The following is an 18,363-nucleotide window of genomic DNA, read 5'->3' as shown; positions in this document are numbered from 1 at the left end:
TGTAACAAAGTCAGACTTAATTGTTCCATTACTATCATTTTTATGCATTGACATTGATTTAAGCATTCGAACCCTATGTCTTTTACATTATACATAACGTAGGTGCATTATGAGTTACACAGAGGATACAAGTCATGGCTTCCTTGTAAGTAGATAAGTTGTACACAATTAGTTTATGGATTTGGGCAATCCAATAGATATTGTAGTGAACTACCTCCTAATTAGAGGAATGGCTCATCTTGGTTGTTAGGAAGGATTTCTCATGATGAGAGCACTAGTGTATGTGGAACACACTAGATAGAACTTAAAATGAATCATGACGTAAGGCTATCTATTGTCATGATTCATCAAGCTCCTATATTACATAGACTCTCAACCTTGAGAGGATATTGAGTTTGTGTTGAAATCAACATGAGGCTTTGACATATAGGTGAGACCTTGAAATGGTCATATATTCCTATGGATTGGGTCACTGTTGATGGAGGCTAGTGGCAATAGGATTGAGATAATGTGTCCCCTTGGGTGATCTAAAGGACATGTGATCATGAAGTATGTGGTCACAGTAATTCCTTTAGTGAATTTTGACATATACTCCTTGGAGATAGAGAACGTTAGTTGATCACATAATAAGTTGGATATGTAACTATGGACCCTCACCCGATCCACCGGACCAGCGCGACTCGCTTTTAAGAGAAAAGAAAGAATGAAAAAGTGGTGTTTTCCAGTTTTGAAAAACCCGCCCTCGGTGAGGAACGGTGTTGTATGGAGTCGCCACTTACTTTTTATTTTTATTTTTAAAATGGGGAAAATTAAGTAAGAACAAAAACCCCAAATGACCCTAGTATGGAAAAAGCGGTCTGCGAAAACTAGATTCTAGGTCCGGGGATCAGGTTACCCATTGGGAAGGTACCTCATGCGAGGTAGCACCCCTCTAGGCCCGGAACTCGGTCTTTACTAATGAATTGGGTATGTGGAAGCATATGGGTCAAAAATGAAACCCTAAGCTAAATAGATGTCATGAATCACACAATCCTAATTGGTATTTGGCATGCATATGAATTCAATCAACCAAAACAATGGGTGTGTACCTGTGGTCCCCAGCCAAGCGCTGCATAAAAGGTCAGCCAAACACAAATAAACACATAACAAACCTTTAGAATTAAGCACCATGCATGCATATGATTCAACAATCAAAACCAACGATGCATACCTATGGTCCCTAGCCATGTGCTACAGCAGAGGGTGAGTCAGCCATGCAGCATGTATTCAAAATCAAGCATCAAAGCTTGTGCCAAAAAGGAAGATAGTTGGTTGAAATGAGGTAAGGGACTCCCCAAATGTCATACAAATCGAACTAGACTCATCTAGACCACACCACCCATAACTTCAAAATTTCCCATACTAACTAAAATCAAACACTGACTTAAACCTTCAAGATGGCTCACAAGTGCCCTATAGCAAATGGGTTTGAGCCCCAATGGATACGGGCTCGAAAAATGCCAAAATCGAGGGCTACCTAAAGTCCTCCAACAGAACAGGTTGAACTAGTTCTCAACTGGTACAACCTATTGAGAAGAATTCCCAAATTTTTTTAGAAAACTCCTAAATGAGTGAGGATTCAAACAAAAGTAACGACACTCAATTCCGAGCCTGGACGAATGAGAACCAGACAAAGAAAGGACTGGTGTTCCTCATGGCTGATAGAGGCAGCCAGCTATGGTGCTGAACTGGTTGAACCGGTTCCCAACTGGTTCAGACGGTTGATAAAAAATCCCAAATTTGGCCAAAAAGTTTCTAACTGAATAAGGAAGCAAACAAAAGAAACGGTTCTCAATTCCGAGCCCGGATGAGTGAGAACCAGACAAAGAAAGGTCAGGGGTTCTTCATGGCTGACAGAGGTAGCCAGCTATGGTGCTGAACCGGTTGAACCAGTTCCCAACTGGTTCAGACGGTTGATAAAAAATCCCAAATTTGGCTAGAAAGTTTCTAACTGAATAAGGAAGCAAACTAAAGAAATGGTTCTCAATTCCGAGCCCGGATGAGTGAGAACCAGACAAAGAAAGGTCAGGGGTTCTTCATGGCTGACAAAGGCAACCAGCTATGGTGCTGAACCGGTTGAACCGGTTTAGCGGGTTGATGAAAAATCCTAAATTTGGTTAGAAAGTTTCTAAACCATTCATAACCAATCAACAACAATCATGTGTGGCCTTTATTACCCACACCCAAGCAATACAATCTTTATATCAAAGGAAATAAAAGATGATGCGGAAGGAGAAAACGCATATGAAGAAGATGAAGATAAACTGTAGGTAAAAAAATTCAACCTACTTACCTCAGAATCTCCACCAGATATGATCCGTGTATGCCGATGATGACCTCCAAAAACTGAGATGTTGTAGCTCTCCTCTTCAAAATAACCACAGTGCTGAAGCTTTCCCCCACGCTCTTAACTCAGAAGGTGCCCTGACCTTCTATTTTTCTCACTTGCAAAATATCCCCTCTCCAAAGTGCCTCCCCTTCTTTTTCTTTTCTTTTTCTTTCTGCCCTCCTATCTTCTCACCTTTTATACTTATACCCCTCTCAGCATTTGAGCCTCCTGGGTTCCTTCCCCTTCAGCATCGAAATCCCCTCCATCAGCATGGAAAACACCCCCCCCCCTCCCCCATTATTTCTCTTGCACTTACAAGGCCAACTAACTCCCTTCAGTTTTCAGCTTGCTTCACCACCAAGAATCCATATGGATTTGTGGTGGGCTGCAAGGAACCCAAACCAAGGCCCAAAATGGGCCCACAACATTGCCCAAAATCGATCTGGAGCTTATGGGCCTGAGCCATGTAGGATTTGGGTCCCAAAATTACCAAAATCAGTGTTTTACACCAGCTGACTCGATGAACCGATAGAACCAGCTGAACCGGATGCCAACCGGTCGAACTGGATGCCAACCGGTCGAACCGGTTGCAAAAAATTTTGAAAATTTGACAGAATGTTCCTGGAAGAGTGAGGAATCCATAAAAAAAACGGTATGCAATTCCGAGTTCGGAAAAGGGAGATATGATCAAAATAATTACCAAAAATCAGTGTTCTACACTGGCTGACTCGATGAACCGGTTGAACCGCTAAACCGGATGCCAACCAGTCGAACCGGTTGCAAAAATTTTGAAAATTTGACAGAATGTTCCTAGAAGAGTGAGGAATCCATGAAAAGAAACGGTGTGCAATTCAAAGTTTGAATGAGGGAGCTATGATCAAAACAAGCCCGAGTGCTCCGAACCTCAACATGCCCCTATAAACTCCAACTAAGCTAAAACATCGGGATGACCCCACTTCCTTCCTATAAGGTGATGTGAACGACTAGGAAAATGGCCATGATGAACCTCCAAAATGAACCACGTACACACCACAATGGACCACAGACAAGCCCACACGAGGCTCAGACACCGACTAAGCCCAAAAAGGGCCCTAGTGGTGCCATATGAGAACGATGGGTGCAGGTGACACCCAAAGGATAAATGTTAGTGTCGAGGGACAAAATTGAGGGTCTACAGTAACCCAATGATTCCATAAATAATCTTAATAGGTGATAACACTACCTTGTTAGATTACAGATACAAATTTATGAGGATTCTGCATGCAGTGGATAGTAAGTTACAGACCTAAGCTTTGTCTCATTGTTATTTACATAGAGTACTGGAGTGTAGTTGATTTTCTATAATGAATTGTTAAATCAACTTCAAAATTGGATTTTGAGGGAGCCAATAATGTTATGGGTCCCAATGGTTCCCGCTCTAAACTCATATATCATGTTGACATGATTTATTAGCATTGGATTGGCTCTAGGTTCACTTTTATGCATAAGGGTGTTTTTATAATTATGCAAGGTTGCACAAGGGATAGTAAACAAGGTCTATGGATTTGTCTAATTGATTAATTAGACAAACTTGTTGGGTTAATTTGTCAATTAGAACTTGTTTTGGCGAGCTAAAACTACTTAAGCCTAGTAAAGGAACCATATAAATACCCCTTAATGGTTAGGGTTAAGGTTTCCAAGACTTTAGTTAGCCATTTTCCACCTCTAGAGAGAGAAAAAGCTAAAGTTTCCTCCTTTCCAAAGTCCATCCCTTGGAGTGTCAAGGTTGTGGTCAAAGTCATCGAGCAAAAGACTTTAGGTGTACAAAACCTTTGCAAATTGTAGGCTTCATCTTTATCGGATGGATTTCAATCTGGGAACATCTATATCGTAAGTATGAGTTTTAATCTCTAGATTTGTATTATACTATGGTTTTTAAAGCCATTTATTTCCATTATGTTAGATCTAGAGATCCCTAAGGATAGATACATGCATCTTAGGATATATAGGGCATAGGAATGAAAGAATTCGGAGTTCCTAACAACTTGTATTAGAGCTCTATAGTGACTTCATGTATGTTAGATCTACTCTATGGTGTGCATATATCTGTTTTACAAGGTATTTTTTTCATCCCATGGCCCCTAGGAATGAATGAGTGAAATTCACTTTTATTTTTTCAATTAAATGGATATAGATAATTTGTGACTTTCTAGAGATGGGTTGTACACCCCATAATGGGTATAAGATTTTTATTTGATTGAAAAAGTTTTTTCTTTTCAATAAATTGGTTATAAGCTCCATTATAAGAGCATATGAATTTTTTATTATTGTAAAAAAAAAATCTTTTTGTTTATCTATGGTGACCTAAGAGAAAGAAAGATTCTTGAAGTTTCTCTTTTGAGATCCTATGATGACTTAAGAAGAAAGAAAGATTTTGGAAGTTCTTATTTTGAATTCCATGGCAGCACAATGACATCGACTTTAATTCAAAATTGGGACTACCTCTCATGAGTTTCTTGTGGCAAACCACATATTGTTTTGATTAATATGACCTAGGTGTAAGTGTTGAAGTTGTGTCTGATTAATGCTAGGTTTCTTTCTTTTATGTGAGATATGATAATTCTCATTACTTAATAAAATAGATAATGGAGTCACACAATAATGATTGTCTACCAATGATCCTAAGTATACAAACGAATCATTCGTCTTAATAAAAACTTGTTTCTTATAAAAAAAAAAAAAAAACCAATTAATAATTCAATTTACATAAACTAGAAACCTAATCGAATTTTTCCTAGTCTCAATAACATAAAGACAATCTTTTAACTCTAGAATAAAACTATCATCTAAGATAATAGTGACATCTCTCATTGCTTACATAACAATCCTTGCCTTAGGAGTTAATGTCAGGTATATATTCCCACCATTCAACCTTCTCCTTAGCTAAAACCCTTATAAAGAATTACAAAGTGGCTCCAAAATCTATCCACCATGAATTAGTGGAATCCAGCATTAAACAAGATTCAACTAGAAAAGAAATAGGCATACCTAACTGTTTGTTCAGGAACTTAAGGCATTCCTTCTTCTAGCGGTCTTTTTAACCGTAAAGGAAACACTTACCTTGACATTACTTTTCTTCTTCTTCCCATTTCCCTTAAAATTTCCCTTTTGTTTGGTGGTATCGGTAGTGTTCTTCTTCTTACTAAAAGAACCCTAAGAACCCTTAACTATCATATGAATGCCTCTTTGATCTTTGAGACTCCACTCAACCGTTTGGAGTTTTCTCATCATATCATTTAAGTTCATCACCATCTTGTTCATAAAATAGTTGAGCGTGAATTACTGAAAGAATCCGACAAGGTCTTTATAATCCTGTCAACTTGGGTTTCCCCATCAATCTCAACTCTAAGGATATTTACCTCATTAAAGAGCCTGATCATACGAATCATATGATCTCTAATGAGAGTTCATTTTAACATCTTAGCATTCATGATGGTCTTAAGAGCAGCCTGCGCAGCTAGCTTACCCAACTAGCATGCCCTTGTCACCAAACATCTCATAGAGACTAAATATAATATCATAAGTTGTTGAAATAGACATCTGCTAACATTGCAACATGTTATCCAATGACCCAAGTATGTTACACTTGGTCTTCTGATCTGCCCTCCACCAACTATGATAATTGTCCTTCTCCTCTTTAAGTGGAATGTTCATTAGGGGTAGAAGGAGCAATTTCCCGAGTTACCCATTTTAGCTTCTTTAAAGTGAGTATTATATTTAGATTCTTTTTCCAATCCACATAGTTTGGTTTAGTCAATTTGCTAATAGGGAGGATGAGATTAATTGGGTAATAAGATATGACATTTGTAACAAAAATAAAAACTATGCTTTAATAAATGAGCATACATAGCAACTTGGTAATTAATTTAGTAAAAATGTAATGGTCTCAAACCACATGGCATTTTGCAAGGTATCCTAGTATCATAAGAATCAAGTCTATAGTGGGTAAGTCATGACCTTATTACTAGTTAAAGACCCTCTCAAATTGATTTCTTTGTCTTAATCATAAAGGTATTTAAAGGCAACATAAACATACTTTTTATTTGACCCATGAACTATGCAAGTGGGACCACAATGGGAAATTAAACCACTTCATATCCAACTTAAGTGTGTAACCATTGTCCTTAAACTATCAATGTCACCAAGTACAAAACCCCATCGGTGAGGTGGTTTCTCTCACAATAGACATGTCCAGTCTCTTCCTAATAAAGAGTCAATTTTCCTAGATTCCTAGGTTGTATCCCATGAATGGGGTGGTGATGAACCTATGTCAACATGGGCTCAATAATGGAGGTTGTGGGCTTTGCTAAGGCCCTTTCCCACTTAATCTTTTGAAAAGAGAGACTTCGAGTAATTTTGGTAGTCTTTCTTAAAATAAATTCTCTATCATGAGATTTTCCAAATCTGTTATTTATTTCTTAAACTGGGACTCTGATTGCACCAAAATTTGTTTAAATACTATGGTAAGTCCCTAAGTGTAGGGTATGATTGTAGCTTTAAAAAGTCGATGAGTCGGGTGTCGAACCTCAAAGAAGGGATCTTGGAGTGCAAGTGAGAGGGAAAGATCAAGAAAATTAATGAAGTTGATAATGAAAATTAACCCTTTCTTAAATTCTTTCTTTGGGAAAAGAAGTGGTTGAAAAGTTGTTAAATAAAAAATAAGAATTGGTTAAAAATATTAACTAACATGTAACTAATAGTTGAGGAAGAGGAAATCCCTATGATCCCTTCCTTACCTTGGATTTGCAGCAATTTGTAGTGGATTTGCAGCGTGGAGCAGGCAACTGCTCCTCCTTCTCTCCCTCTCCCTCTCTCTCTTTCTCTTTTCCGATGTGGCAATTCCAATCTTCGCTAGCAATTCTCCGGTCGGGTTTCTTTGTGTTTCAACTTTGAGAATTAGTTCAAGTTTCAAATTGTTCTACTGACATGGGAGGATTTGCTGATGACATGGAGAAATTTAGGGGCAAACTGGGAAGAGGAAAAGTGAACAGGACATAGTGCACGTTTTGGATATTATTTTATCTATTAATAGTTGAATCTCATATTCTATATATTTGGGTTTTCAAAACCATATATTTTCCACATCAACAACCTAAGACCTAACTTTTCCTTTGGATTTTATGCACTTTGGGTTGAGCTATTTTTTAATACCCAACATGCCCTCCTCATTTTGCAAGTCAACTTCCACATCTGAAAAAAAAACCAAAATAAATAAATAAAGTTAGATAGTAGGCTTCGTTCACTTTTCGTCTCTATCTAAACCCTTTATGTCTTTCTTGGTAAACCCCAATTAAAAAACCCTAATCTCGAAACCCATATCTTTTTCTCACTCTCGAACCTCAAATCCTGGAAAACCCTAAACTCTTTGATTCCTGACTTTTCCTCATATCCCTCTGCCTTTATCTCCGTCTCTCCTACTCCCTCGCCTACCTACCACCGACAACACCCCTTCCTCACTGTCGTTGTTGCCACCTTTGTTGTTGCCACTTCCAGCTTCAACGGTACCACTCATCACCTTTGTTGACACAAGACCAAATGGCATATGAGATGATGAATTCAGATCCCCTTCTCTTAATTCCATATTCGGGGTACACGATAGTAGGTAAGTTTTCTTTCTAGCATTCTTAGTCTCTATTCATTTTCTAAGAGAACAATCTGAAAAGAAAAAAAAAACAAAATTTGAGTCTTGAAAATGATATTCATAGAAATAGTTACAAGACAGAGTAGTTGAGTGGAGTCTTTTTTCCTTCTCTAAGTTCTAAAATGGCAGAAAATCTGAAGTCCCTGTTTTCTTCTCTTATATTTCATAAGTAACCAAATGGAATAAATTTAAAAGAAAATTCAAAAATTGGCAAATGTTGCATATGAAGACTTAAACAAACCCCAAGACTTATCCTAAACCAGTGGTTGTGATGGAAATTTCTGTGAATTAATGATTACCTTTTTAGAACAATCTGTGCTTCGTCATGTGCATGAATTCTTTGAACCCAAGCCCTAACTTGATTCACTATCAGTGCATGCATGCGTTATAGGTTCGTATTGGCTTGTTTCCCCACCATATGACCCTTAACCAATGCTTGTAACTTCACTAGTCCCCTTAAAGCACACAATGTCAATCTTCTTTTGCCATTTTTTCAGGTATTTTGGAAAATAGGTTCTATAACTTAAATCTTGAAAGACAAGGCATGAATTTAAGTTGGAAAAAACCAATACATTGCAAATCATTGAAGTGAATTAGACTAAATTAGTGTGTGTGGGCTTAATGAAAAGGTCGTGTATAATTGAATTTTTGTCTCAGGATCAAAATTTACATTGTTTTAATGGTTTGAAATAATTCTAAAGTTTTTCGCTTATTGTGCAGCTATCTGTAATAGAGAAAGCAAACTATTTTTTGTGTTAGACAATATGAGACTTGTACCAAAGCCACAACATTGTAAGATTATAGAAATTTATCTTCAATAAAGTGTGTATTTGTACTTATGATAATTGATATTCACTTGTTGATTTGCCATCATGAGCAGCATAAGATACCGGGAAAAAAATATTTGTATAGAATGTCTTTTAGTATGAAACTCAAAACATAATTAACCAAATTTATCTTGTGATGAAGATTCAAGAAAGCATACTAACTAAATTTGAAAACATCACATCCATCAAAATAGATAACATGGGGATTGTCAATACTGTAGATTGGACTAAATTTGACTTCTATATTTTATGTATGTACTAAGAGGGAGGAAGATTTTCTTGTCAACTAAGGGACTAAACTAAACATTCATTGTTGCTCTCCCAGTATTTTATCATATGTTCTGATGTTTACTTTTCATTCCATTAAGTCTTTGGAAGAAGTATTTCAACATATCCATTCACTGTTGCTCTCCAAGTATTTGCATCTAGACATCACTCATTCAACCTTTTCCATTGCAATCATAAACCGAAACTATGTATAAACAATATTCCATTAATAATGTTTATCAAGTTCTCACAATTTTTTATTTTTGTCTTGCTAATTTGACCACCAATTTCCATTGTACATGTAGATGTCTCATGCTTAATAGGAACATTCCATTCCCTCGATGAATAGGTGATTTTGGCTGTAGTTATTACATGCGGTTTTCTACTAAATTTATGCTCCCTTCTTGCCTTGGACCTTGGTTTCAGGTACATCTACCCATTCACAATATTTGTTTCACTTTTATATAGTCCTACAAATTTCTTCATCATAACTGCAACCTATCCACATGTTGTTATGTTCTTGACTTCTCACAAAGATGATGCTTCTTTTTTTATTTTTGTGCAAGTTGATTAACTTCATGCATTAGACTAGTGTATTCTATTACCAATTTAATTGCACTTTTTTAGTTTTTTTTTTTTTTTTCTAAGAGGTGGATTTTCTTTGCAATTATGGCTTGGCCTTTTCTCTAAATTTTGCTTTGCATGCTTCTTCAATCCCCTGTTTCAAATAGACACAACCATTTTATATATATTTTTATCATGATTGACCTGACTTTACTTGTATACAGTTCAAGCCACACCTTTTGAATTGTTTTGCTGCAAAATAAATGCAGTTTCATATCTGAAACTCTGATGAGATTATTGCATTTACTCCTTTTAATTGCATAATTACACACACAACCTCAAATATGGTGCTTTTTTGAGGAATTAAATGTTAATCCTTTAGATCTTTGAGACTATCATATCATATCATAAGTAATAGAAGTTCATTGTTCACATAGCTACATTAATTTTGAGGTCAATTTATGTAAAGGCTATGGTGATTTATTTTGGTTTCAGTTTAATCTTGAGAAGATTGGAGTAGGCAATAAAACCATTTGGTTGGTCCCAAATAAAGGTTCTTAAAAGAGAAAGAAGGATACTAACCCAGCATTTTCCCTACCCCCTGCATGGACATAAATATAAATTTTATCCATTTATTGACTAAAGTTCATTTCTTGATGTAGAAACATGGAAGGCAATCACTGAATCCATGAGCTTTGCTGCCTTTTGCCAAAGGATGGGCTATTGGATGCCACATTTCCCAATTTAGAACTTCAGGGCTTCACCCTTTGAAATAATTATTGTTTTGACTTTCAAAATCAAGAAGGTTAGGCCAAAATAGTGCATGTCCTTGCTTTGAGATAGCTTTTCATATATGAACACATTTGTTTTGAATTTTATTTTTATATCACAAAATGGAAGCAGAGATCATCTCATTCACAAAAGACAACTCTTGTGGACTTAATATATGTTTCTACTTTTGAAACTAATAAATATATATATATATATATATATGCAAGCTGCTACCTCAGTGCAGCTTCCATTGGGATCTTAGCATTGGTGATTGATTTCCAGATGACAAAGTTCTGCTTCTGTAATTTTTAATGCCTAGCTTCCCTGTTTCTATAATTTCTGTTTTTAATTCAACACTGTGTAGATCCCCTGTTCAGCTACGTCATTGGCTATATGAGTTGGAGATAAATTCTATTTTTCCTGCACAAAAACAAAAGCAGATAGCTTTCTTCCTTCCCTTTTTAGGTCTGCCTCAATTCTTGACAATCTCATGATCTTCATTTTCATGTATATTCTTCTCTGTTTCCTTGATATCTACTACTGCATTGCATTCACATTTATGATTACTTATTGATAGAAAATGACTGATCATGATAGGACTAATTGGATTTGGTAGATCAGAGGCGTTTGTGTAATTGTTTTCGGTGTTAGTGATTGTATGGAAACTAGACATACGCAACATCCATTTGAATTTTAAGTTTGTTTTCAAAAATTACTGGTAAATTTTCCTTGAAATTCCAATAATTTCAATCGATAATTTAATTAGGCTTGTTAATGAACTGAAATTATAACTAATATTATACCCAACTATTTGGATCTCAACTTTGAACAACACGTGAAATGAAAACCCACCTAATTCCCAAACAGGCCCGTGTCCAGGCGATCACAGTCCACCAGATACGCAAATCCATAAGCCATATTCATCAGCGTCGCCTCATGCATCTCCGCCGTCGCCGTCGCCGTGGCGTCCGTGGAGAAGAACACCCTAAAGCCCCTCACAAACGCTTCACGCGCCGTCGTCTCGCAGCACAGGTTCGTCATCACCCCCGACACGATGACCTCCTCCACGCCCCTCTCCGCCAAGTACTCCTCAAGGCGCGTGCCCCTGAACGCGCTGTATGTGGTCTTCTCCACCACCTTGTCGGTGGGCATCCGCCCGATCTCCGACATCAGCTCGGCCTCTGTCGTCCCGTCCAGAATGAGGTCGCCCCCCCACCACTCGCCGAGCATGGCGTGGTCGGCGGGGGACTTGTGGGAGTGGCGCGTGAAGATTACTGGAATGGAGGCTCGTCGGCAGAGGGCGATAGTGGTGGTGATGGCGGGGATTATGGGTTTGGCTATGGAGGAGAAGTAATTCTGCATATCGATTACTAAGAGAACCGAATTTTTAGGGTTTGGGTTCCGTTTTCTGATGTCGTATTCCTTGTATGAACCACAGCAGGACGCCATAGCCATTTCTGTTAACCCTCAAAGACCTCGGCTTGCTAACTTTGTTATTGATGAGTGTTGTGGAGTTAATTACCCATTTACCCTTTATTCTGGTTTTTCTAGAACAACAAAAATAGGATTCTTTGCTGAAGTTATATTTGCATCGCACAAATTCTCTTGACATCCTCCCTTTAATGAGATTATTCCTAAACTATCCTTTTCTTCTTCCTTAACTTATTCTCTTCTAATGTATTTGCATCCAAGATTGAAGCTTTTATGGATTTCATTAACATCATGCAATGTGAAGATACATGACCTTAAGGATCAAATTGAATTAGACATATGTGCCATATGTGACTGGTGCAGCTATGGTTCATCTCGGCTGTATTTCTTCAGTTACATAACCCCATACTTTGTCTGACTCTGTTTATATTTGTTTGCTTTGGCAGATTTGTATTTCCATGTTATTATCTTGTGTTTTCAGTTAATATGCCTTCACAATTAGTTTCTTTGGTCAAGAAAAATTGTGACTGGCCTGATAATATGTGATACTTTGGCTATGTTTGGTTCTTGGAAAGTATTAAGGAAAGGAAAAAAAGTGTTACACTATGTTTGACTCTGAGAAAATATTGAGGAAAAAAGATAAAGAAAATAATTTTATCATATTTGATTTCACTATAAAAAAAAAAATATAAAAGAAAATTTAATATAATTAAAATAGGTTTGAATTTAATAAATTATTTTTATATATTTCTTTAAACCTATTTTACTTATTTCTATAAAGATTAAATAATTTTAAAATATATAAATTTTTAATAAATTTTAATTATGTAATATTTTCTTTTACACTATTGATGATAAAAGCAAATATAAGAAAATCATTTTCTTAAGATTATATTTGGTTCAAAAAAAAATTGAGGGAAAATGTCAGGAAAAATGGAAAGAAAGAAAAAAAATCATTTCCTTAAGCTTTTATGAATTTTTCTAAAATTTTTCATTAAAGTACATTCGATGTGGGATGTCACAACACCCCCCCTCTCCTCTCCTCTCTCTTCCCATGGAGACAACGTTCTCGTTATGTACCATGGGATTACAGGGTCAAACAAACAAACACCCCCTATGGGCCCAACAAACCTCCACATCGAGATCGGGGATCGGCTTTGATACAATTTGTAACGACCCGTACCCAACCATGTAAATATTGTTCGCTCTAGACCCAAAGGGGCCCTCACGTCTTTAAAATGCATCTACATCATTAAGAGGAGTTCATACTTATATAGCACCGAGAACTTTCCCTCCTATCCGATGTAGGATGTCAAAATAACATTAGAAAGTTATAGATCAAAATTTATTTTGAATGACTTGACTAGTTTTTTCTTTACATATAATTATATTTTTTGTATAACTTTTTTACTAGGTAAATAAACTTTAAATTAAATAAAACTTATGTTTCTTTGATTGAGCTAGTGGTTAGGAATAGGGTCTAACGACGGGCTATATCGATGTTTGGGAAAATTTTGGAGGAGGTGGACATACTGATACTAATTGGAGTCTAATCTTTGAAGACCTATATAACCCAAAGCTAGGTTTCATGGATATTTATGTGACCAATGTGTTTCTTTTTCCGCTTTAGCTTCATAGGATTTTCGGATGCATCCACACCACTCACTGTGCACTTTTGTTGACTACTGAGTGCTGAGAGTTGTGAGAGCTTTTACCATAGGAAACCCCCTGAGATGTGGAGGTAGTGCATTTGTGGAGGTAATGATAGCAAAGATTGTTGATAGACCATTAGAGAGATATCAGATACAGATGATTTTGAGGAGTTTATAGCCAAGGATTGCTGGGCATGTGGTTGGAGTACCTTTTATAGACTTTGGAACTTTGATTTCAGCACTGTATGACGTGGATGATGGCATTTCGAGAGGGTTATGGTCTGATTCTTCCCCTGTTGATGCTAAGGGAAAGAAACCAGTTGAAGGACAGAGGTCAAATGTAGGCACTATTACTTCTACTAGTCAGAGGCCTCCCAGGCGTCATTAGCTAGTTTCACAGCCTGTTGGGACTTACCCTTCTTATTCACCTCACCAATATAGGCCACAGGCGCCTTTTCAGTCGTATCATCATACTTACCCGTTTTCCACACTAGTACAGTTGTGTTATATAGTACCGGGCACAGAAAGGCCTCTAGTTTCATACCCTGCTCTAATACAACCATGGTATCCAACACAGATCACATAGAGACCTTCAGTTTTATACCCTAGACCTAGGGCTCCACAGGCATATGCTCCATTTGCTTTAAAGACACCTAGATAATTTTCATAGTTAGGTATGTCATTGAGCTAGGCTCTTCAGAAGCTCACATATGCTGGATTATTGACACTTCTTGCTCCTAGGCCATTGCCTCATCCTATTCCGCCATAATTTAGGATGGATCTACACTATGCATATCATCAAGGGCCAAGAAATGAGACTGATCATTGTACTGCTTTGAGGCACACTATCTAGGACTTGATAGATCAAGGTTTGTTTCACTTGGGTAAGCCAAATGTAACCACTAACCCTCTGCCAGCTCATACTTCACATGCAGTTTTTTCGCCAGCCGGTGGTATACATTTCATGGATTTCACTAAGCTGGATGATCACATTCACATGCTAAGTTGGGATGATTCTGAGCTAAAGCCTATAGTAATGGATGAGAGCCATGAGGTTGATGGAGTGATCTCAAACCCACAGGCATTTGCACCATTTAAACTAGTTCCTGACACACCACCAGTGCAGTTGACTATGGTTGGGTGTTGACTCGCCCATGCTATAACATTCAATCTTCGTTTATATTGAGCCGAGATCCTAATTAGACAGTTACTCAGGATGTTCACTATGTCACATGTGAAGGTAGGGTGGTACGACAACAGCCTCCCATAGTTGCTAGACCTTTAGACGAGAGGATGATGATATTTTGAGGTAGCTCTAGAGCACTCAGGCCCACATCTCTATTTGGAGTCTTTTGGCATCATCTACATCTCATCGGGAGGCACTGATTAGGACGTTGAGTCAGATATGAGTTGAGACATCTACCTCCCCTGAGGAATTAATCCATATGTTGACCATTGACAGGGCCACAAGCATTGTCTTTTCTGCTGATGATTTACCCTATGGGGGTTCTGACCATACTCTACCCCTCTACATTTTTGTTGGCTATTTTGGGCATCGAGTTCCATCTTTCCTTCTAGACAATGGCTTTGCCCTGAACATTTGCCCACTAGCTACAATAGTCATTATTGGCTTCGGACCTTCGAACTTTGAGCCGTCTTCTCAGATAGTTCGAGCCTATGATAGTACACGTAGAGAGTTTTTGGATACGTTGACATTGGACTTGCAGATAGGCCCTGTCACATTCTCTGCTTTATTTCAATTTTTGAGGATTCCACATCCTTTAACCTATTACTAGGTCAACCTTTGATCCATAGAGCAGGAGTTATACCATATTTCCTTCATCAGAAGATGAAGTTCATACACGAGGGCAGAGTCATTACTATACAGCCTACCGGAGACACTTATTCTACTTCTAAGCCAGTATTAGAGATTAGTCATGGCGACGATGACCTATTTTTGACTGGCTTCACCTTTGATGAGATACAGATTGTGGAGGTTGAGCAATTTTGTAGAGATCATGTGGCACTTCCCTTCGATGAGCATGGAAGTATAGTGGTTTTGGACATGATGAGATCTATGTATTTCTTACCTGGCTTGGGTTTAGGACATCGTCAGCATGGCTCTAGAGAGTTCATTGTCACAGTTGATGATGATACTCTTTTCGATCTTGGTTTTGTTCCTATAAAGGCTAAATACAAATACATGGCACTTTTGCGCAATGAGAGACTTAGAGCTCATTTACTTCACATGCTATTTGACTATCCTATTCGCCCATACAAGATGAGCTTAGTAGATTATTTTGTGAGGGCATCAGAGGCACAAATATATTCAAAGAGGATCACCAGTGGACTTAGTGTTGATCAGGAGGCTGAGCTTCAGTGTTTTGTTCATCAATTGCAGTTGAGTGATGGAACTCTTGACATTTCCACTTCTGTTTTGGTTACTCCTCTATCTCCAGACCATACGAGCCTATTGACGCTTTATTTCCCAAAGAAGACTGATGAGTATGGGACCTCTATTGAGATTGTAGGCATGATAGATGGGGCTATTTTGGGTGACAAGTATAGTGATGAGTTGATCATGGTAGACATGAGTCAAATTACCGAATATGTTCAGCCAACGATTGCTTCTCCACTTGATCTGTTTGGGGTACTTGTTATTGAGATGGTTGAGGATGTTTAGCTTGTCCCAACTCCTTGGTTGTTTACTACTATTGCTCATGATGATGATGTACTTGAGAATGTTATTAGCCCAGTTGTGGTAGAGTTCGAGCATTTGTCTCCCATTCTGATGATGTACTGATTCTTTCTCCATATATGGATATGAGTTTTTTTGAGTATTTTCCTGTCTTTAGTGACATCACTTTATCTGCACTTCATTCACCACATCACATATATTTGATATAGATGATGAGATTGAACAACATGATTCAGATGAGGACTCATCTTCTACTTTTGATTTGAGTCCCATTGATTAGAGAGTTTCACCTACCACAGGAGATGTCGAGATTGTTGATTTTAGTATAGCAGACCAACCTAAGGAGTTGAGGATCGGATTAGATTTGTTTATAGATGAAAGGGATAGCTTCGTCCAGTTACTCAGATCACATTTGGATGTTTTTGAGTGGTCTTATGAGGACATGCCAAGCCTTGATCCATCCATAGTCCAACATCATTTGCCACTTCTGCCTCATGTCAGACCAGTTAAGTAGAATTTGAGGCGATTGCATCCTTGTTGGCATTTATAGGTGAATGAGGAGATTCAGAAGCTGCTTAGTGTAGGATTCTTATAAGTGGTTGAGTGTCCTGAGTGGTTGGCCAATGTCGTCCCTGTTCCAAAAAAGGATGGCAAGGTAAGGGTCTGTGTTGATTTCCGAGATCTTAACAAGGCTAGTCTTAAGGATGATTTTCCTCTTCCTTATATCGACATGTTAGTTGACAATACAACAGGTCATTCGATGTTGTCCTTTATGGATGGGTTTTCCGGGTATAATTAGATCCTAATGACTTTAGAGAACATGGAGAAGACGTCTTTAATTACCGAGTGGGGTACTTATTGCTATAGAGTGATGTCGTTTGGTTTGAAGAATGCATGAGCTACCTACCAGAGAGTAGCGACCACCATTTTCCATGATATGATGCATCAGGATGTCAAGGTTTATGTAGATGACATGATAGTGAAATCCCGAGATAGAACAGATCACATGGCAACTTTGGAGAGATTCTTTGAGATGATCGAACAGTTTAGATTGAGATTGAATCCCAAGAAGTGCACTTTTGGAGTGACTTCTGGGAAGCTATTAGGATACATTGTCAATGAGAGAGGCATAGAGGCGAATCTAGATAAGATCATAGCCATCCTTGACATGCCTGCATCGAGGACTGAGAGAGAGACCAGAGGCTTCTTGGGTAGACTTCAGTACATTAGTAGATTCATTGCTAGATTGACAAACATATGTGGACCCATTTTTTGACTCTTGAGGAAGAGTCAACCTACTATTTGGGATGATCAATGCCAACACGCATTTGAGAGGATCAGGGAGTATTTGTTGTCGCCTCCAATTCTAGTGCCTGCTACACTAGGACATCCCTTACTCCTATACTTTTCAGTCTCAGACATAGCCTTGGGATGCATGTTCGCTCTCCTCGATGATTTAGGAAAGGAGAGAGCTATTTATTATTTGAGTAAGATGATGATTGATTATGAGACGAGATATGTCATGATTGAGGATTTCTTCTTAGCAATGGTTTGGGCTACTCAAAGATTGAGGCATTACATGACAGAGTATTCAGTGCACTTGATATCTCGTTTGGACCCTTTGAGATATTTTTTTGACAGGCTTGCTTTGATTGGTTGACTTATGAGATGGTTGGTACTCATGACTAAGTTTGATATTCATTAGGTCACTCAGAAGTCTATTAGAGGGTGCATTGTTGAAGATCACTTAGCCTCATTACGAGTTTCCGATTGATGATGACTTTCCAGATGAGGATATTGTTGTAGTGACTAGTTTCCTAGGTTGGCGCATGTACTTTGATAGTGTGGCCAACCATTCTGGATACGGGATAGGTGTTCTATTGATATCCCCTCATGGTGACCACATTCCTAGATCTGTTCATTTGGGCTTCTCTGATCGACACCCTGCCACGAACAATATTGTTGAGTATGAGGCTTGTATCTTGGGATTAAAGACAACTCTTGAGCTCTGGATTAGACAAATGGAGGTGTTTGGCGACTCCAATCTAGTATTGAGATAGATTCAAGGCCATTGGAAGACTAAAGATGTGAAGCTCAGGCCTTAC

General features: G+C 38.0%; 1 protein-coding gene across 1 annotated transcript; it reads right to left on the bottom strand.

The window, feature by feature from the left end:
- Positions 1-10,585: 10,585 nt before the first annotated feature.
- LOC100256265 (nicotinamidase 2) lies at positions 10,586-12,010 on the bottom strand. Its single transcript, XM_002272246.5, has 2 exons — positions 11,330-12,010; positions 10,586-11,017 (listed from the first exon to the last, which is right to left on the bottom strand). The coding sequence occupies exon 1, from the start codon at positions 11,930-11,932 to the stop codon at positions 11,330-11,332; it is 603 nt and encodes a 200-aa protein (XP_002272282.2). The 5' UTR covers positions 11,933-12,010; the 3' UTR covers positions 10,586-11,017.
- Between the last annotated feature and the right edge of the window lie 6,353 nt (positions 12,011-18,363).

This window comes from Vitis vinifera, chromosome 10 (assembly GCF_030704535.1).
Source record: "Vitis vinifera cultivar Pinot Noir 40024 chromosome 10, ASM3070453v1".
Taxonomy (NCBI): domain Eukaryota; kingdom Viridiplantae; phylum Streptophyta; class Magnoliopsida; order Vitales; family Vitaceae; genus Vitis; species Vitis vinifera.
Note: the sequence above shows the minus strand (reverse complement) of the source record. Positions and strands in the feature narration are given on the sequence as shown.